This window comes from Lepidochelys kempii, chromosome 5 (assembly GCF_965140265.1).
Source record: "Lepidochelys kempii isolate rLepKem1 chromosome 5, rLepKem1.hap2, whole genome shotgun sequence".
Classification (NCBI taxonomy): Eukaryota; Metazoa; Chordata; order Testudines; family Cheloniidae; genus Lepidochelys; species Lepidochelys kempii.
In genome coordinates, this window is record NC_133260.1 from 48,763,042 (window position 1) to 48,784,216 (window position 21,175).

General features: G+C 42.8%; 1 protein-coding gene across 10 annotated transcripts in view; it reads left to right on the plus strand.

Moving 5' to 3' along the window:
• FAM169A (family with sequence similarity 169 member A) overlaps nucleotides 1-21,175 on the plus strand; it is a 66,834-nt gene that overhangs the window by 40,565 nt on the left and 5,094 nt on the right. For all 10 annotated transcript variants that reach the window (XM_073344252.1, XM_073344249.1, XM_073344248.1 and 7 more), the window contains 8 exons: nucleotides 4,257-4,428; nucleotides 9,777-9,956; nucleotides 13,531-13,659; nucleotides 13,857-13,969; nucleotides 16,639-16,693; nucleotides 17,066-17,204; nucleotides 18,996-19,164; nucleotides 19,862-20,068. In XM_073344252.1, coding sequence (XP_073200353.1) covers nucleotides 4,257-4,428; nucleotides 9,777-9,956; nucleotides 13,531-13,659; nucleotides 13,857-13,969; nucleotides 16,639-16,693; nucleotides 17,066-17,204; nucleotides 18,996-19,164; nucleotides 19,862-20,068 — 1,164 coding nt within the window. The remainder of the gene's footprint in view (nucleotides 1-4,256; nucleotides 4,429-9,776; nucleotides 9,957-13,530; nucleotides 13,660-13,856; nucleotides 13,970-16,638; nucleotides 16,694-17,065; nucleotides 17,205-18,995; nucleotides 19,165-19,861; nucleotides 20,069-21,175) is intronic.

Genomic DNA, 21,175 nt, shown 5'->3' on the forward strand with positions numbered 1-21,175 from the left:
ACAGTGGGGGGTCCTTCCGTGCCGCCAAAGACCGGAGCAAGTGAAGGACCTGATACCGAACTGCCGCTGACGACCAGAGCGCCGCTGGGTGAGTACAAACGGGTGGTGCCTTTTTATCTCCACTCCCCCTGTTTTCTCCACCTGGCTATGCCACTGATGATGGGTTACTCTCCGCCATGCCAGAGGATTTTGCGGACAGAGAAGATGAGGAGGATGAGCTTGAGGAGAGCACACAGCACATCGTTCTCTCTGACAGCCAGGATCTTTTTATCACCTTGACTGAAATACCCTCCCAACCCAACCAAGCCGGAGAAGGGACCTCCGGTGAGTGTACCTTTTTAAATATAATACATGTTTTAAAAGCAAGCGTTTTTTAATGATTAATTTGCCCTGAGGTTTGGGATGCATTTGTGGTCAGTACAGCTACTGGAAAAGTCTGTTAACATGTCTGGGGATAGAGCGGAAATCCTCCAGGGACATCTCCATGAAGCTCTTCTGGAGGTACTCTAAAAGCCTTTGCAGAAGGTTTCTGGGGAGAGCAGCCTTATTCTGTGATATCGTTCATGGTAACCTGGTTGAAATAGGGGAATTTGATTAAGGGGACATTCAGAGGTGGCCATTCCTACTAGGCTGTTTGCCTGTGGCTGAAAAGAAATCCTCCCTGTAGTTAGCCTAGTGGGGGGCGGAGGGGGATGCATTGGTGCTGAGTTGTTCACGTTTGGCTAGCAGTGATCTTCCTTGATACCAGCCACGTGGTGGGGGGGAGGGTAAAGCAATCATCCCAGAGAATTGGATTGGGGGGGTTAGTTTGGTTTCTGCTGCTGCATGAAAACCACAGAACTAAATTGTCAACTCAACGGGCTTTGCTTGGTATGGGAAAGGGGGGCGCTGCTCTTACGAAGGTTGCAGAAGCCGAAAGACTATGGCTTACCATGGCCGCCTGCAAGCTGAATTCTGTTGCCCGGCACTGCGTGTGTGATCTCTAACAGCAAAGCCGCAGGCACTCAATATAAGATGCGAAATGCGACCTTGTACCGAAATCACATGTGCTATCTAATGTGAATAGTAGTGTTCACCATGAAAGAGTATAGCCATTGTTCTGTAAAATGTGTCTTTTTAAATACTTCACTCCCTTTTTTTCCTCCCGCAGCTGCAAATGTTTCAAGCTTCCCTCCTCCGTCCCAAAGGCTATCTCAGATAAGGCGGTGAAAAAAAACACACGTGTGATGAAATGTTCTCTGAGCTCATGCAGTTGTCCGGCACTGACAGAGCTCAGCAGAATGTGTGGAGAGACACAGTAGCACAGTACAGGAAAGCGGCCAATGAATGTGAGGACAGGAGGGATGATCGAGAGGAGAGATGGCGGCAGGAAGATCAGAGAAGGAAGGACGCAACGCTGGGGCTACTGCGGGATCAAACGGACAGGCTCTGGCATCTGGTGGAGGTTCATGAATGGTAGCAGGATCACAGACTGCTGCTGCAGCGCCCTTCCTCCTCCCCAAGTTCCATAGCCTCCTCACCCAGACGCCCAAGAATGTGCGGGTGGGGGAGGCTCTGGGCACCCAACCATTCCACCCCAGTGGACAGCCCAAGCAACAGAAGGCTGTCATTCAACAGGTTTTGAAGTGGCCTTTTCCTTCCCTCCTACCCTCCTCCCACACCCCACCCAGGCTACCTTGTGAGTTGTCTCCCTATTTTTATAATCAATTAATAAAGAATACATAGTGACTTTTTCCTTTGCAGGCAAGCTGTGATCGAAGGGGGGAGGGCGGGTGGCTTACAGGGAATTGGAGTCAACCAAGGGGGCGGGTTTTCATCAAGGAGAAACCAATCGAAGCGTCGCACGGTACCCTGGCCAGTCATGAAACTGGTTTTCAAAGCTTCTCTGATGCACAGGGCTTCCTGCTGTGCTCTTCTAATCGCCCTGCTGTCTGGCTGTGCATATTCAGCGGCTAGGCGATTTGCCTCAACCTCCCACCCTGCCATAAATGTTTCCCCCTTACTGTCTCAGAGATTGTGGAGCACACAGCAAGCAACAATAACAGTGGGAATATTGGTTTCGCTGAGGTCTAAGCGAGTCAGTAAACTGCGCCAGTGCGCTTTTAAACATCCAAATGCACATTCTACCACCATTCTGCACTTGCTCATCCTGTAGTTGAACAGCTCCTGACTACTGTCCAGGCTGCCTGTGTACAGCTTCATGAGCCAGGGCATTAGGGAGTAGGCTGGGTCCCCAAGGATAACTATAGGCATTTCAACATCCCCAACGGTTATTTTCTGGTCTGGGAATAAAGTCCCTTTCTGCAGCTTTTGAAACAGACCAGAGTTCCTGAAGATGTGAGCATCATGTACCTTTCCCAGCCATCCCACATTGATGTTGGTGAAACGTCCCTTGTGATCCACCAGTGCTTGCATCACCACTGAAAAGTACCCATTGAGGTTATGTACTGGCTGCCCTCGTGGTCTGGTCCCAAGATAGGGGTATGCGTTCTGTATATTGCCCCACCACAGTTAGGGAATCCCATTGCAGCAAAGCCATCTATTATGACCTGCACATTTCCCAGAGTCACTACCTTTGATAGCAGCAGCTCAATGATTGCGTTGGCTACTTGTATCACAGCAATCCCCACAGTAGATTTGCCCACTCCAAATTGATTCCCGACTGACCGGTAGCTGTCTGGCATTGCAAGCTTCCACAGGGCTATTGCCACTCGCTTCTCAACTGTGAGGCTGCTCATCTTGGTATTCTTGCGCTTCAGGGCAGGGGAAAGCAAATCACAAAGTTCCATGGAAGTGTCCTTATGCATGCGAAAGTTTTGCAGCCACTGGGAATCGTCCCAAACCTGCAACGCTATGCGGTCCCACCACTTTGTGCTTGTTTCCCGGGCCCAGAATCGGCGTTCCACGGCATGAGCCTGCCCCATTAACACCATGATCTCCAAATTGCGGGGACCATGGTTTTAGAGAAATCTGTGTCCATGTCCTCATCACTCTCGTCACTGTGCCACCATCGCCTCCTTGCCTGTTTTTTCAGGTTCTGGTTCTGCATAAACTGCAGGATACTGCGCGAGGTGTTTACAATGGCCATAACTGCTGCGGTGAGCTGAACGGGCTCCATGCTTGGCGTGCTATGGCGTCTGCTCGGGCAATCCAGGGAAAAGGGTGTGAAATGATTGTCTGCCATTGCTTTCACAGAGGGAACGTTGACTGACGACACTTACCCATAACCACCTGCAACAAATTTTTGGCCCCATCGGGCATTGGGAGCTCAGCCCAGAATTCCAATGGGCAGCGGGGACTGCGGGAACTGTGGGATTAGCTACTCACAGTGCACCGCTCGGAATGTCAGCACTTGCCACGGTACTGTGGACGCACACCACCGATTAATGTGCTTAGTGTGGATGCATGCACTCTACTTTATACGATCTGTTCCCAAAAATCTACTTCTGTAAAATCGGAGTAATTTTGTAGTGTAGACAAGGCCTCAAGGTGGTCAGATCATTGCATTCAGCTTCTCCTGTCTGTGCTTGTTAAGTGTTACATTCCTACATCAGAGACTGTTCCAAACTGGAGTTTAATAAAATTTAGTTAAAGAAACACAGCTTTTGCAGAAGCCCCATTGCTGCTCAGTTCTTTTAGAGCACACACAACTTTACTGCTGCAACCAGTGCTATCCTCTTTGGCTCCTTCAGCAGACCTTCGGTCCTTAATGGGAGGGGGGCAGGGCACAGGTAAATCTAACTCTGACATTTCTGTGTGAGTGCTATACCTCTACATCCAATAATGATGGAGAAGTATGTTATGCGGGCCTTCCCAGAAGATCTGAGCACATGTTCTTTGTAGCACTCCAAACTCCAGCTAGCCTGGGAAGACTAAGACTAACTGACACAGTGCTGTTGTATTTGGCGAATGTTTCTTAAAATCCCAAAATACTGTGTTCATTTAAATTCAAAAAACAAAAATAAAGCCTTTAAGTCATCAAAACACATTTTTAATATTAAGGTGTTCAGTGCATTTTATCTAATCTCTGATTTTATACACTGTGTCACCATGGCATCTGAGCTCTCTTCACCCCTCAAAAAATGTTAGGCCTGGTCTTTCAGAAGTGCTCGTCATTCGCAGCTCCTGCTGACATCAGCTGGAGTTATGGATAGTCAGCACCTCGGAAAATAAGCCCCCTAACATCTAAGCTTCAACTAAATTGATGTTTGCCTTTTAACTGTTGCACATTTAAATGTAGTTACATGTTTCCATAGGTGAAGACTCTTGGAGAGAGGGTGGTTCTGTATGTTCTGAATCGAATTATTTATCGCAAACAAGAAATTGAGCGAAATGAGATCCCCTTCCTCTGTCACAGCAGCAATGACTATGCTAAGATTCTGTGGAAAAAAGGAGAGGCCATTGGGTTCTATTCTGTTAAACCTGCAGGTAAAAATAATTATTTTTTTTTAAATAAAGCAATGGAAAACCAAACTCCTTTATCAGAACTTTTAAGGTGCACTCATGTGTGTGATTGAGACATCAACCTTTTCTTGAATTCTTAGAGCAGGCAAGGTTTTGGGTAAAATTTTCAAAAGTGACTTTAGGCTCTGAAATCACTTATGCTTTTTTTTTTTTTTTTTTTTTTAATTTTGCCCATAATCTTTTTAGTAGTCATTATGGGTACTGCACTATGCCCAGGATTCTAGGTTTCAAAATTTTTGCTTCCTGCACACAATCCTTCTTAGTCAGCAATGACCATTGTGACAGGGTCGGGCCAGATGTCTATAGGAGAGTAATAGAAGGCAGATACATTAGCCCCAGGCTAAGTAGGTCCCTTTTTCCCTGGGTAAGGTAACAGGGAAGGTTCCAGAACAATCAGGAACCTTCTGGAGACCATTAAGACAGGCTGATTAGAACACCTGCAGCCAATCAAGAAGCTGCTAGAATCAATTAAGGCAGGCTAATCAGGGCACCTGGGTTTTAAAAAGGAGCTCACTTCAGTTTGTGGTGTGCGTGTGAGAAGCTGGGAGCAAGAGGCACTAGGAGCTGAAAGTGAGAATGCGGACTGTTGGAGGACTGAGGTGTACAAGCATTATCAGACACCAGGAGGAAGGTCCTCTGGTGAGGATAAAGAAGGTGTTGGGAGGAGGCCATGGGGAAGTAGCCAAGGGAGTTGTAGCTGTTGCACAGCTGTTCCAGGAGGCACTCTAGACAGCAGCATTCCACAGGGCCCTGGGCTGGAACCCGGAGTAGAGGGCGGGCCCGGGTTCCCCCCAACTCCTGGTCAGACACAGGAGGAGTCTACCTGGATTGTGAATTCAGAAAAAAACCCAGCCAAGCTGAGGGCTGCCGTGAGGCTCCAAGGCGAGCAAATCTGCCAATAAACGCAAGACCACCAAGGAAGAGCAGGAACTTTGTCACACCACCAACAATGCCTGTAGTGCCACGGCGAAACCCATATCGTGGCAAGGTGCAGTGTCTGCTGCTTGTTCCCCAAGAAGGGTGGGAACTTCATCTAATGGAAAAGGCCTTGAGGCTGCAGTCGTACCTAGGCCATGGGACCACTCCCATACTTCAGCCTGACTTAGTAAGGTGTGTGTCTCATGCCACTAGGGCCGACTCAGGAGTGAGGGAGTCGACCCCCACAGATCTCTTGGTGTCATCTTGTCAGGAGGACAGGGAGCATTTTCATAAATATAAAAGAGTAAATCCTCCTCCAAATCCACTTAGAAGAAGTTGAATAGAGCCCTGCCTAAATTGAGCAAGTCTTCTAGCTCAATCCAAGAGAATTTAGAACGTCCTAAGTTTCAGGGGCATGACAAGAAAGCCCACAAATCTAGGGCTCTGTTGGTACCAGACCACAGTTTGGCGACAGTAGTGTCTCTAGTACCATCCATTGTCAGTTGGTCTGGAAGCGTGGCTTCGAACAGTGTGCTCACCAAATCAGCATCCATGAACACAATAGTAACTGTTCCCACCCATCAAATTAATATCATTTCTGCTGTGGTGGAAGACTCTGCCAAGAATGCATTGGCATGCCATTCCTTTCCTCCTTACTGGATCGGATGATCATTACAGATACCTCCTTGTTAGATTAGGTAGCTCATATTGGCAACCACACAGCACAAGGCACTCGATATCTCGAGAGTCCAATCCAAAATCTCCTAAACTGTTTGTCACTGTAGCAGAAAGTGTTCAGGGTCAAGCTATAACCTCTCAAAGAATCTCGAAATATATCTCAGGCTGTATTTTGTTCTCTCTCCCTCTCACTCATGGGGCAAGGGTTCATTCCACAAGAGCACAAGTGACGTCTATGGCATCGCTTCAAGAAGTACCTCTATATAATATTTGCAAAGCAGCTACATGGCGTTCCATCAACACGTCTGCGAGGCGTTATGTTTAGTACAAGATTCCTATGCTGATACGTTCTTTTGGAAGGGCAGTCCTTGGTCTGCCCTGCCATCTATATCCTCATACCCTTGTTCTGCTTGAGTACTGTTTGCACTCACCCATGTTGGAATACATATAGGGACCAGTACTTAAAGAGAAAGTTACTTACCTTCGTAACTAGAGGTCCTTCAAGATATTTGGTCCCGATCTATATTCCAGTACCCGCTCTTCTTCCCTGCTGCTTTGAATCATCTTTTGATTCATGGTAGAGAAGGAACTGGAGAAGCAATCAGTCTGCCCTACTACAATCTCTTCTGTTGGAGACATGAGGAGAGTGAAGGTGCATGCCAGACTGACAGGTACAGCTTTCAGAATTCTCCGGCTCTGGGTGCATGGAGCACCTGCATACCTCACAGTGGAATACAGATAGGGACCACAAGAACCTCCAATTACAAAGGTAAGTAGCTTCTTCTTATATCCCCATAACTCAAGAGGCAAAAATTTTGTCCAGTGTTCTACCCTTTTAACACTGAAGATGTACAGTAGTGCTGCATAAAGACATATGTGCGTCATAGGGGACAATATTTTGTGCACAGTCTAATATATTTTGCATATGGTCAGAACAATTTGGTGAAGGTGAAATTCACCCAGACTGTGGAAGTTACAAACATTAATGCTGTATTGTGCACATTTAGGGTCTGATCCTGCAATTCTCCTGTGTGCAGAACCCTAGTTGATCTCAGGGTGGCTGCAGGGTCGGGTCTCATTACTGCTGTTCTTTATTTGTGTGTATTGTGCTAGTGCCTAGGACCCCAGTCACAGACCATGACCCCATTTTGCTAGGTGCTGTACAAACATAGAACAAAATGATTGGTCCAAGGAGCTTACAATTTAAGTAGCATGTTTCCATGTCATTAACATTGCTTTATAGATAGTTCTCTCATTTCTTCTCACTGCTTAAATATACATTATAAATTCTGATTGTTATAAAACTTGATTGCATTTTTCACTTTTGCTGGATTAAATCTAACTTAATTGTAAATAATTTGTTGAGCACACTGACAGCCCTCCTTAAATAATAGAATATCTAATTTTGGGCCAAAGTGGTATGATCTGACATCCTAACTTTATCCTCGTCTCAGTAGAAGGTTTTTGAATTAACTTCAGGGAAATTTGTGGTGAATTGCAACTGTTGTACAGCTAAGTGCACAAGAAGGGTTCTATGCCTTCCTCTGAAGCATCTGGCCTTGTCCACTATCAGAAACATGATATTGGGCCAGATGGGCCATTGATCTGTTCCAGTATGGTAATTCCTGTGTGGAAGGTAATTGGCAGATGGCATGTCTTTGTTTTGTTTATCAATATTGTGTCTGTGAACATAGCTATGAAACTGCTCAGGTCCTAATGGAGCAATATTCACGCTAAAATTTAAGCCGCCACAATGATCACAAAAATGACTTCTGGGTTGAAATGTTAATACTTTATTCTAGTTTCTGTTACAACTGATTTTATTACATTCTGAGTGAGGGAGGAGTGTTTATAATAAATATTTGTTCCATATACGTTGTGGCAATTAGATCATGCAAGTACACTTACTTTTCATGTTCTATCATTTACTAATCCGGAGATAATAAACATCCAAGACTATTTGTATGTGAAATACTGTTATACTTCATGGGTTTCCCCCCCTCCTTTCTGCGGTGATAGACTGAGATGTAGTCCAGTGGTCAGACCACAGGACTGGGTTTTTTTCTAATTTCATCTTGGATGTGGACTTACTGCGTAACCTTAGACAAATGACTTAATCTCTCTTGCCTGAGTTTTTCTTGCTTGGCAAATGAGAATAGCAATTGACCTCACAAAAGTATTGTGAGGACTAATTAGTTAATGTCTGTGATGAGTGCTATATATGAGATGTGTATTATTATTTTATTTGGATTGTAAACTCTTTAGGGTAGGGGCTTTCTTTTCTTTGTGTGCACAGGGCCTAGCACTGTGGAGTTCCAGTCCCACCTTGGGACCAGTATTTACCACTGTAATACAAATCCAGATAAATAACATTTATTACTCTATGTAACCGGGCGCAGAATCACCGGCGGTACCTCCTGCTGGTCATCTCAGGGAATTAGCGTTCCAGCCTCTAGGGGGCCCTCTTCAGGCTGGTGTCTCGCCTTGCTGCTGGCTCCCATGTCCCTCCCAGTGGTGCCTGGTGCCCCTTTCACTGGCTGCTGCCCACTGGCAGTACCCCACAGTTCTGGGTCTCCCCCTCCCAGGGGAACCTTGCACCCACTATCCATACCTCGCCTCAGTTTTAGGCTCCTGCCAGTCACCAGCTAGCCCCCGCACCCTGGGGCAGACTGCAGTATGAGCCACTCATCAGAGGCAAGGTTGGGTTTGGACCTGCTGCCTCTGTCTAACCTTGGGCTGTCTCCTGCAACCGCAGTACCTGTTGGGCCTAATGCTAGGCCACAGCCTGGGGCTTTCCTGGCTGGAGCTCCTCAGGCCCTTCCCTAGCCCCGCTCCAATCTAGGTACTCTGCTTAGGTCCCTCTCTCTCAGAACTAGAGAGAGAGTGTCTTTCTGCTCCTGGCTTCCCTGGCTTTTACAAGGCCCACTGGGTCTGTTTGGGGCGAGGCCCCCAGCTGCGGCTGCTCTGCCAATCAGCCCAGCTCTTCCCCTGCCCCAGCCCCTCTCCCAGGGCTATCTTAAACCCTTCTGGGCCGGAGCGGGTGTCTACCCTACTACACTCTACCAGTGAGTTCATGGTTACCATTCAAGAATTCTTCAATACTTAAATTGCTGTGTTGTGTCACAGTGCACCTGTTTTTAATTATAATTATTATTTGTAATCCATGCTATACTATGAATGGAAAAATCCCTTCTTGTAAAATTTTGCCTTGACTTCAGCATTATTGATGTTCTGTAAAAAGTTGGGGGGGGATAATGATTTGTGTTTCAGTTCCTAAATGAGAGCTGACTTCCATAATTATGGGTTTGTTTTTAAACAGTTTTTTAATCTATGTAAAGAGAATATATTTGGATTGAGCCTCTTGGCTTTTTCTTCCATCTTTTCACTGCATTCTCTTTTCCAGATTTCCCCAAGAAATAACTCAGCAGGATTCCAAAGTGTGCCTTTCCCCCCACTACCTTCTCATCTGTAGCCTTCCATTTTTTATCGTGTAGTAGTAGGCCACTATACCAGACAAGCTTTCTTACATCTGTAAAGCTGCAAAAATACAAAGTTGGGCCAGCGAGCCAGTGAGTGACTGAATGTGGCTGCTATGTGTGCAGTACATCTATTATCATCAGGATACAGTAAAAGCCAAGCCCCTATATGTTGCTGATGATCTAAAACTGTGACAAATCAATGATGAAATAATGATGTATGGTTTTTCATGATTTCAGGAAGCCTATGTAGCTCCTATCTTACCCAAAGTTATCAGCTTCCAGTGCTGGACACAATGTTTGTGAGAAAGAGACATCGTGGGAAAGATTTTGGGTTAATGATGTTGGAGGATTTTGTGGATTCCTTCACTGAAGACACACTTGGTCTTCGCTACCCACTGTCATCTTTCATATATACAGGTAAACTCTGTAATTTTTTTCCTGTCTTGTCCACTCTGGCTTTCTTTAAACTTCCAAATAAATACTCCCATCTCAGTTCAACATGGAAGGAAGAGATTAAATTTCTTAAAGTTCATGACAAACTTTAAATTTAAATAAATATAAAATATGCTGTTATTCAATGAACCTTAAAAAATCAGATGGAGAATGTGCATGCTGTTTTATTTTCTTGTAATCCTTGAATTTCTATTGGTTAATATTATATCTAGGGCTGTCAATTAATCGCAGTTAACTCATGCAATTAACTCAAAAAAAAATTAATCACGATTAATCGCAGTTTTAATCGCACTGTTAAACAATAGAATACCAATTGAAATTTATTAAATATTTTGGATTTTTTCTACATTTTCATATGGTATTCTGTGTTGTCATTGAAATCAGTGTATATTGTTTATTACAAATATTTGCATTGTAAAAATGATAACCAAAAGAAATAGTATTTTTCAATTCACCTCATACAAGTACTGTAGTGCTATCTCTTTGTTGTGAAAGTGCAATTTACAAATGTAGCTTTTGTTGTTACATAACCGCAGTCAAAAACAAAACAATGTAAAACTTCAGAGCCTGCAAGTCCACTCTGTCCTACTTCTTATTCAGCCAATCACTCAGAAAAACAAGTTTGTTTACATTTACAGGAGATAATTCTGCTCACTTCTTATTTACAATGTCACCAGAAAGTGAGAACAGTCATTCACATGGCACTTTTGTAGCCGGCATTGCAAGGTATTTACGTGCCAGATGTGCTAAAGATTCGTAGGACCCTTCATGCTTCGGCCCCCATTCCAGAGGACATACTTCCATGCCTATGACGCTTGTTTACAAAAATAATGGTTTAATTAAATTTGTGACTGAACTCCTTGGGGGTTCCCCTGTTCCATTTTACCTGCATTCTGACACATATTTCATATTTCTGTGGGCACCAGAAAAATCCTACTCTTTCTGACTCTGCTACTTTTGGAATTGCAGATACACTTGGCTGAAAGTGCTCTTCCCAAAATAAGTCCATAATGCTTTTCCCCTTTAGTTTTAAAAGTTTAAAATATTAGTTTATTTTAATTGTAACATTAGTTAGTATTAAATAAGGGGAGGGGGGATTGCTGTCTCTCCGGTGCTGGCTTGCTGAGATCTTGCCACAGAGGTGAACAAGAATCCAAACTGGTGAAATAACTGAAGTGTTCATGGGTGAGATACAAATATTGACAAGCTCTGAGGGCAAATGTTACCCCAGAATGCGTGTGGAGGAGGGAGAGAAGGTTCCTGGTTCCTGAGGCTGTGGTATGTCCCAAAGCCAAAATATAAGGGCAGTTTAATAACGTGTGGAGGCGCTTCCTGCACTCCCACAATGAAGCATACTGGCTGTGGGAGTCCTCTGGGGTTCCTGTCTACTCTCTACTGCCAGGGGCAATATCCAGAAATGGTTCAGGAACCAGAACACACACTCTGTCTCCTGCCTCTACAGAGTGGGGGATGAGATGGGACATGACAGGGCTCAGGATGGAAGGAGCTTGCTGGCAGTAGTTGCTGTCTCAACTGGCTGATCTATTTAAAAGGGCAATGTGCTTAGAGTGGGGCCAGCGCACTTAAAGGGGAAATGTGCATCTCTCTTTCACACACACAGTATGTTGTCTGTCTGGCTCTCTCGCTCGCTCTCTCACACACACACTCACACTCACACTCTCTCTCTCACACACACACATACACTCACACTCACACACACACACTGTGTGTCTGTCTCTCTCTACCATGCTGTGTCTCCTCCCTTCATTTGTGCTGCCTTGAAGTGTGTGAGGCTACATTAACAACAATGTGTTAACCCCTTGAGGGCTCAGCCGAGTGCTACTTCATCATTTATCAGTAAGGTATTCCCTGGGAAATATCCCACCCTCTTCCACCCTCTGGCTCCACCACCTCAACCAAGCTTCACAATCATCATTGCTGTGTACAGTATTAAATTGTTTGTTTAAAACTTATACTGTGTATATATATGTGTGTGTGTATATCTATATATCTAACTATATAGTCTTCTATATAGATATCTATATATAGTCTTTTGTCTGGCAAAAAAAATGTCCCTGGAACCTAACCCATGCTATTTACGTTAATTCTTATGGGGAAATTGAATTCGCTTAACATCGTTTCACTTGAAGTCACATTTTTCAGGAACATAACTACAACATTAAGCAAGCAGTTACTGTAACTATTTTTAATACCCAAAAATGCTTCCTAAAAGACAGGAAAAAAACCCTACAGTCCCTGCCCCCTTAAGATTACCATCTAAATTTAACGCTCATGTCAAGGTTCCTCCCCCACTCTGAACTCTAGGGTACAGATGTGGGGACCTGCATGAAAACCTCCTAAGCTTACTTTTACCAGCTTAGGTTAAAACTTCCCCAAGGTACAAATTAATTTTATCCTTTGTCCTTGGAATAACCACTGCCACCACCAAACTCTAACTGGGTTTAGTGGGAAATGTAGTTTGGACATGTCTTTCCCCCCAAAATCCTCCCAACCCTTGCACCCCACTTCCTGGGAAAGGTTTGGTAAAAATCCTCACCAATTTGCATAGGTGACCACAGACCCAAACCCTTGGATCTGAGAACAATGAAAAAGCATTCAGTTTTCTTACAAGAAGACTTTTAATAGAAATAGAAGTAAATAGAGGTAAAGGAATCACCTCTGTAAAATCAGGATGGTAGATACCTTACAGGGTAATTAGATTCAAAACGTAGAGAATCCCTCTAGGCAAAACCTTAAGTTACAAAAAAGACACACAGACAGAAATAGTCATTCTATTCAGCACAATTCTTTTCTCAGCCATTTAGAGAAATCATAATCTAACGCATACCTAGCTAGATTACTTACTAAAAGGTCTAAGACTCCATTCCTGTTCTATCCCCGACAAAAGCAGCATACCAACAGACACGGACCCTTTGTTTCTCTCCCTCCTCCCAGCTTTTGAAAGTATCTTGTCTCCTCATTGGTCATTTTGGTCAGGTGCCAGTGAGGTTACCTTTAGCTTTACCTTTAGGTTACCTTTAGTTTCTTAACCCTTTACAGGTGAGAGGATTTTTCCTCTGGCCAGGAGGGAGTTTAAAGGAGTTTACCCTTCCCTTTATATTTATGACAGCTCACTTGTGAGCTGTAGCTCACGAAAGCTTATGCTCAAATAAATTTGTTAGTCTCTAAGGTGCCACAAGTACTCCTTTTCTTTTTGCGAATACAGACTAACACGGCTGCTACTCTGAAACCAATCTAAATGTAAGACATAGCACAATGATGAAAGGTGCTAAATAAGAGGACGGGACTGGGTTCTAGATGGATGAGGATTACAGAAATGTTATCATATAGTTACTCAGGTTAGACATGCACATCTTGCTGGCTCAGTTCCATTTTGTTTGTGATGTATTATAAATATGATAAAGTAGAAGGTCAGATTATAATTGACTCGGTAGGATAGTGTTTGAATAATTTCTTAAGATGAGTTACAGATGTGCATACTGTGTGGTGTGGTTTTGTTTTATTTATGTTTCTTCAGCTTGTAAGCAGTATTTTGAAAAGTACCCAGGGGATCATGATCTTCTATGGGAAGTTGAAGGAGCAGGACACTGGTTCCAGAGAACACCTATTACCAGTGTATTGCAGAGAGAAACACTCAAAACTACAGGTAAAGAGGCTTTGGAAGCAAGGCCAGGAAACTATTGAAACTTGAAAAGTAAAGTTACATTGTACAGTGTCTACAACAATTTTTGTAGACAGTCCCACTGTGAACAATCCCCATAGAAGTCATTGGAAAGATGCCAGCTAACTTCATTATTTAAATTGTATCTGCACTTTTTTTCTGTTGAATTTTTCTAAGAGCAGGAGCCTCTCAAAAAGAAAACAACAGTTCCCAGACTGAGGAGTGTTTTCTGCCGTCTGCAATGGAATCTGAAACAGGAAGTGAACAAAGCACAGAGATTGAAACGCAGCTAAGGGTAGGTACACACAGTGTTTTCTGTATACATAAAAGCAAAGAGCTTTTACAGAATTATATAATTTATATTTTCATATTCTTCTGGCTTCCTTAATTACTTGTTCCGTAAAATCTTTTACTGAAGAGAAAGAGATGGGTCTCCATATAGGAAGTTATATATTTTTTAATTATCCATTTTTAAACTTTTAATTAGAGAGCAGTGATACTAGATAAACTTTTGGGAAAAATATAGATGATTCCTAGGAAATAAATTATAAAGTCCATGAATTTAATAAAAGTGTGTGCCCTCCTTGTTAAATACTCCAGCTTTAGCCTCCATTTTCCTGTGCTTCTCTCCCTCAGTAAGTCCTTTCAGCAATCCATCTTGAACTTCCAGTATCTCCTCAGTGTTCTCTGGGCCTGTGAGCCTGGACTATAGCCTTTCTTTTGAATTATCCAGTCTATCAAAACCCATGACTTTTTATCAGATTACCCTTGAAGACATAGTTCTGGCTTCAATGAGAAAGCCAGGAACATACTTATTGTGAAATTTTGTTGTGGTTGAACTAAATTGACATGGGTGTCAGGATCTATGAAAGACAGATGCTTTTGTTACACTTGGTTTAATGTTACTTTTTTCAGCAAAGCAGCACCAGCTTGTTGTTTAGACATTGCAAATTCACCTAGTGTTAATAGAAAACTAGGATGCATCTTGTACTATCATTTTTTTCAACCAATGCTCTCTTCGTATGCTGTAGGGTATGAGATGGCCTTAGTAGTGTCTAATAACTTGCACTAGTAGATTGTTATAGGTTTGGGGGGGAGGGTATTTCAACTGATTTCCTCCCCGACCCTGCACTCTTGGGATATGTGAATATCCAGATTATGACACTTAGAAGCATTGTACTCACAAAGAGTGCAAAGGCTGCATTTCTTTGGCATCAGATGGACGCATCAAATGCATAAGTCTAAGAAGATAGTGTCTTAGAGTGCATAATCGCATTGTAGATGATCATGATGTAAAGTGTACAGCCTGCATTCAGGTTTATTCAGTTCCACCACAAAAGGAATGCGAGTCTCTTTGTGCATATTTGAAACCTCAGCCAAATTTCACCCGCATATGGATATGCAGTTGAATATTTTTGTTTGTTGACTATTAGGCAGCTGTTAAGAGATGGAACATTCTGCAAGATTGCATACAGTGAATAATGATGAATGTTAATGAGGTAGTAATTTGCATTGTACAAACCAGTCAAAATGCAGTTGGGAGTAAACTTTAATTATGCAAGACCAGTGCCTTAGGCACAAAACCTAGCTACTGAAATTTAAACTTTGCGTTCAAAGTAAAATTAAGTGTGTAGCATGGTTGAGAAGGTTACCTCCCAAGGGTAAACTGAATGCAAACAGATATAGTATTTTCTTCTTGAGTTTTTAAACAAGCCTGAAACAACAACTCTGAGAGCTGTCATTCATAACAGTAAGTTTCTTACTCTGAAACTTGATTATGATTATTTAAATGTCATCTCCACTGGTAATTGTTTTAGCAGAAACAACTGATTAATGCACTTATATAAGGTTGTTGGATGCAGTCACGTATTATGGGGGAAGGAGCAGTGGAACATTTAGTTGCTGTTAAGGCTTGCTGTAGTGGTGAATTAGGAATTCAAGCCCTCCCAAAAAAGTCAAGTCACCTGTGCCTCTGCCCAAAAGTTGGAGGGGAAAAAAGAAATGCACCCAATGTCAAAAGCCTCAAATATCTTCTGGAGGCCAGAATCCCAAATCCCAGAATCCCTTCCAAAATACTAGAACTGGCTTTCTCCCTGATGACTGCATTATCTGTACAAAATTCTGCAGCACACTGAAGATTTAGGAGTAGTGTAAAATATTAATGTGGAAAACGATTCCCACATGTACCTGTGTATTACATTATTTTTATCTTTTAAAACACAAGGAATACTGAAATGATTGTAACACTAATATATAATTAAACAAACCCCACTATTTAAGTTTACTTGATGTTATCTCAAATATCAATGTGTTACAGAACTGATTGCAACCCACTGGGTCTTGCAGCAGAGGTCTGTGGGGTGGGTTGGAATTGCAGCAGAGCAGGTGGACATGGCCTCTTTTTAGTGCTAGTTTACCTAAAGTAGCTAATCTAGGGCAATTAATCATAGTTCTGTTTTAAAAACAAGAAGTTTATACTCTGAGAAATTATTGTAAAAATAGATTTGTGGGGTTGGATGCTTGTCTCTCAATGACTGCAGATCTAGTTTGGTCATAAATAAAAAGACCTGGTACCTGCTGGCTCTGCAGACTACACCTAGAATCTAAGGCTGAAGCTCTGTTTTACCCAGCTTGACACATCATCACCAGTAATAGAGATTTATTAATTTGGTTGATTTTTCTTTTAATAATCCCAAGCTATATGTTTTGGGATAGTAAAAATGTGTATTAGTCCGTAAGAGAGTAGATCTGATTCTAAATTTACCTCATGAGCCAATCTCTTTGTCGAGAAGATACCGTTTTTTCACGTATTTCTTCACCTGACTGTAGTCGGTCTCCCAAAGAGTGACTTGAATTAATACTCCAGAATGTAACTGGGGGTTGGGAGATGAAGGCATTTCAATCAGGAGAATAGACTCTCCAGTGGTTCAGACTTTTAAAGTACAGTATGTTTTTCTGCTTTAGGTTGATTCTCAAAAAGGCAAAGACATCTTTGATGCCCATGCAAGCACTTCTGAAGGTAAAAATAATGTTGAACATCAGTATTATGGTTCTTAAATTTTAGTAGGGTAATGGCCCATTTTCACCATTACTTTTAACTTCTCTGTGCCTTGATTTAGTCATCTGCAAAATGGATAAATTATAATACCTCTTTTAGAGGTGTTTTGAAGCCTAAGCAATGTTTGTAAAGTACTTTAACATCCTTGGATGAATGCTAGTATTGTATATTTATTTTGGTGTGTTTAAAAAAAATCCTATAATGAAATGCTTTTTCAATTAGGCTCTGCATATGCCTACTTTTATGAAAAATACTAAAGTTATTCTCTTACAATGTGCAGATCCATTAGGTATGAGTATTCTTTCATTTACATTCATTTTTTGTATCTTTAAGAGCTTGATGTTACACCCGTTTCTACTCGAACACGAAGCAGTCAGTTAAAACGTCCCAGGATAGGAAAGAGGAGCCAGGAATCTGAAACTGAAATTCCTTCAGGAGAGGATGAAAACCTTCTTTGGATATCAGGAAGCAGGTAATGTGTCACTTTTTTCATTTTGCAGTTTCAGTGGTGTCAGAGCTGTGGTGTACCTACTCATGTGGTACATGCTATTTCCTATCCCATTAAAAAGCAAAATTGATATATCCTCCCTTCCCCTGCTTTAGTCTGATTTGCTGATTACTTTAAAAATAAAACTCTAGGGGGAAAAAGCAAGCTGCCAACTCTGAAGTGATCGCACCAAAGCAATGGTTTGTTTCTCCATATAAACTCAGCAGATTTTGGGAACCATAGGAACAACGCTGCAGTGCTTTAACATGGTTTGTGTAGTTGCAGCATAGTGCTGGGAGAGAGCTCTCCCAGCACTCTAAAAAAACCACCTCCATGAGGGGAATAGCTACCAGCGCTGGGAGCGCAGCTACTGGCGCTCAAAGCACTGTCTACACTGGCACTTTACAGCGCTGCAAGTTTCAGCGCTGTAAATTGCCAGTGTAGACAAGCCCTAAGCGGCTTCACGTGTCCTGCACTCTCAAGGGTCAGTGGCGCAGCTAGGTGGAGCGAACAGGGGCAGCAGACATAAAAAAAGGTGCCACCTGCTTGTACTTGCCGGGCGGCGCACCGGGTCCTCGGCAGCACTGAAGGCCCTTGCCACCGAAATGCCCCCGAGGACCCAGAATGCGTGAAGTCCCCCGCTGCCGAAGCGTCAGACCCGCCGGCGAAGACCCAGAGTGCCGCCGGGTGAGTAAAAATTAAAAAAGGCGCAAAAAAATTAAAAAGGCTCCACTTGTGCTCAGTGGGGGAGCAGTTGCTCCCCCCTCTAGCTACGCTACTGTCCGGGGTCTGCTTTTTACTTTCCTGATGAATAGCTAAATGGAACCAGAGATGATATGCTGCTATTATGCACTTGTAGACAATGTGCTGCTGTAAAATGGACAGTGTTTGGAATATATGAAATTTATTCTGTGATTTCTAACCACCTGTCCCACAGATTGGCAATCAGTGCTTCGAGACTTGTAGCCACAGATAATTGGCTAGTTGGATAGTTGGGAAGCTCATGACTGTTCTTGAAAATCAGGATATTAGGGCTTGTGGTAAAAAATTTGTGGCACCACTGCCATAATCTATCTTGAGAAACTGTGGTGTGTAGTTATAGAATGCTGGTGAAACAACTGTATACAAGTCAGCTGTGCACACTATCATTTCTTCATATATAAAACCTAAGTGCACTTGAAGATGAAAAAATTCCATCATCCCAAAAATAAAAAGTGAACATTTCCGAGACCTCATTACCTTTTGGCTACATCAAAGCTTTACTTTTCCAGCCAATCTGCATGCTGTCTGCTATCTTGAATTCTAATCCAGTTAGACATTTTGTAAACTATATGAAATTAACGATCATTTTAGCTCTATAAGGCTACTCAGACAATTAAGTCACATGAGACTGATACTGGTATACCTGGGTTGGGAGAAGCTGGGTCTCTTTTCACAGGGTCCAAATTTTTTTTTACAGTTAAGGGATTAACGTTTTATTACTTCAAAAGCTTGCAGCCCTCACGAAGGTATTCCTGATTTCTAGCTTTGAATTTAACGGATGCAAGATAGAGGCCTCTTTATGTATTGGTGCAGCAACAGTCTAGTTGAATAGCTGTCTAGTTAGGAGTTGTCCATTTTCAACATATAATTTTATTTATTTAGCTGGGTTCCACACTCCTATATGATGAATGTGTATTATACTAATTAACTTGCTGTAGGAGAAAGTTCTCATTATTAAATGGTGTCACTGAGATTATTAACCTAAAAAAAGAGTTGTTTTATTTTCTGTTGCAGGTTGGAACCTGTAGCACATACATCTGAAAGCTCAGAAGAGTTAGTAGAAGAAACTGAAGAAAATGTAGTTGAAAATGAAGAGGAAACAGTAGCTGAAAATGAGGACCAGTCAGTATTGGAAACACAAGAGTTATGTACATCACCACCTGAAAAACAAGATGAGAAAGAGGTAGGAGCTGAGTCTGGCTGAGGTTCCCTGTAAATAAGGCCCAGGTGGTGGTGATAGGCTTGAGGAAGCTTTCCATCCACATCTGAGCAGGAAATTGCAACCTTTTGTGTCAAATGTGGTCTTTGCTACCATCTTGTGTGTGTGTTTGCTAACTCTATATGAAATTTATTGCAATGCACTTTATGTAGGACTACATCTTAAATCCATTTGGAAGATGAAGCTGGTACAGAATTAAGGTTAGGGAAATGTCCTCTATACTTACTGTGAACATTAGAGTCCACAAGAGCTTCTGTAACGTAAATCCCCAGCTAGCCTGTTAACTCTGGCAGCACAAAGTAGCTGGAGCAGAGGCCAGAATCTGGTCTAGTATCTCTGAAGAAAATTAGATGATCCTTAAGGAACCAATGGCTTGCTGTATATCAGAGACTCCTGTAAATTTTGAAAATGTGTGCTTTAATTTTTATGCTTGAAAAAAGCCAAAAAATAAAAAAAACATGATAAATATAACTGTTTGAACAACAGTTTTACTCTGTAACAGAAGTTATGAAATTAAAGCTAGAAGTAACATTTGCGTCTTGGTAGAACCTCACACCCTGCTGATCAATGTCTGTATGCAAAAGTACTGCCTCTGACGTTTTTTACGCTGATGTTTTGAACAATGGCTGTGCCCTACCTTGACTTATGAATGTCACTTTAGGAAACTGAATCAGAGCCACTCAATGGTGAGCTAACAGAAAAGACTATCAAACCATCTCTCATGACTGAAGAGGAAACAGCTAGTGAAATACTAGATGGTGAATCAAAATTACAGTCTGACAATCCCGAAGAAGAATCTTTAACTCTGTTTGTTCCGTTAATTCTTGACTCTTCAGCAAAATCTTCTGAAGACACTGCATCAGATAAGGTGAGGGAAGTGCAACAAAATGATATTTTAGGTCTTTTTTCTGCAATGCATATAGTACGTTTATTTATTTAATAGGTATAGGCCATGAATTACTTGCAAAAGCAGTTGTCAGAACACATGGCAAAATCCATAAATAAAATAAGACTGGTGTTTTAGTAATATGCAATAACAATAAATCTATGTTCATTAAAACTAAGGAAAACAACGCTCTGGTCCAATCTCCCTTAGTAATACTCAAATACGTCTCCAGTATCGTCAGGGAAAATAGCGATATTCAACAAGCCGTCCCTCTGTTGTGGCTAGTAATTTCTCTCAGTACTTAGATTTGATAAAATGAGTAGGGGAAAATAAAATATATTACACCATTAATTGCTGGTAAAGTATAAGAAACTTATTATTTATTTGTAATACCATAGCGCCTAAGAGCCCCAGTTCTGGGCCAGGACATCATTGTGCTAGGTCAGTGGTTTCCAAACTTTTTGGCATCAGGCCCCCTTTTTAATTTTCAAGAAACCCTCACACCCCCCACCTCTCCTTTACCCACATCCAACCCCCACCCTGCTCTTTGTCCCCTGACCACCTCCACCCGGGACCCCACAGCTCATCCAACCCCCCCCCCGCTCCCTGTCTCCTGACTGCCTCCCAGAACCTCCGCCCCATCCAACCGCTCCCTGTCCCCTGACTGCCCCCCATGGGACCTCCTGCCCCTTATCCAACCCCTCCCACCCCTTACCAGGCCGCTCAGAGCGGCAGGACTGGCTTATTGGAAAGCCTGGGAGGTGGGCGGGCGCAAGCTGCGCTCCCGGCATGGCTGTGGGGGAGGGTGGACAGGAGGGGAGGGGCTGGGGGCTAGCCTCCCCGGCCGGGAGCTCAAGGACTGGGTAGCCTCGCGCCCCCCTTGGAATTTCTTCATGCCCCCCAGTTTGGGAACCAGTGTGCTAGGTGCTGTACAAACACAGAACAGAAAGATGGTCCCTGCCCCAAAGAGCTTTACAATCTATCTAAGACCAGAGATGATACAGACAGACAGGAGAACAAGGAAATGAGACAATATTGGTCACCATGATACAGTGGTCTCAGCACTGTAGCAACTGAACTGTTGTCAAG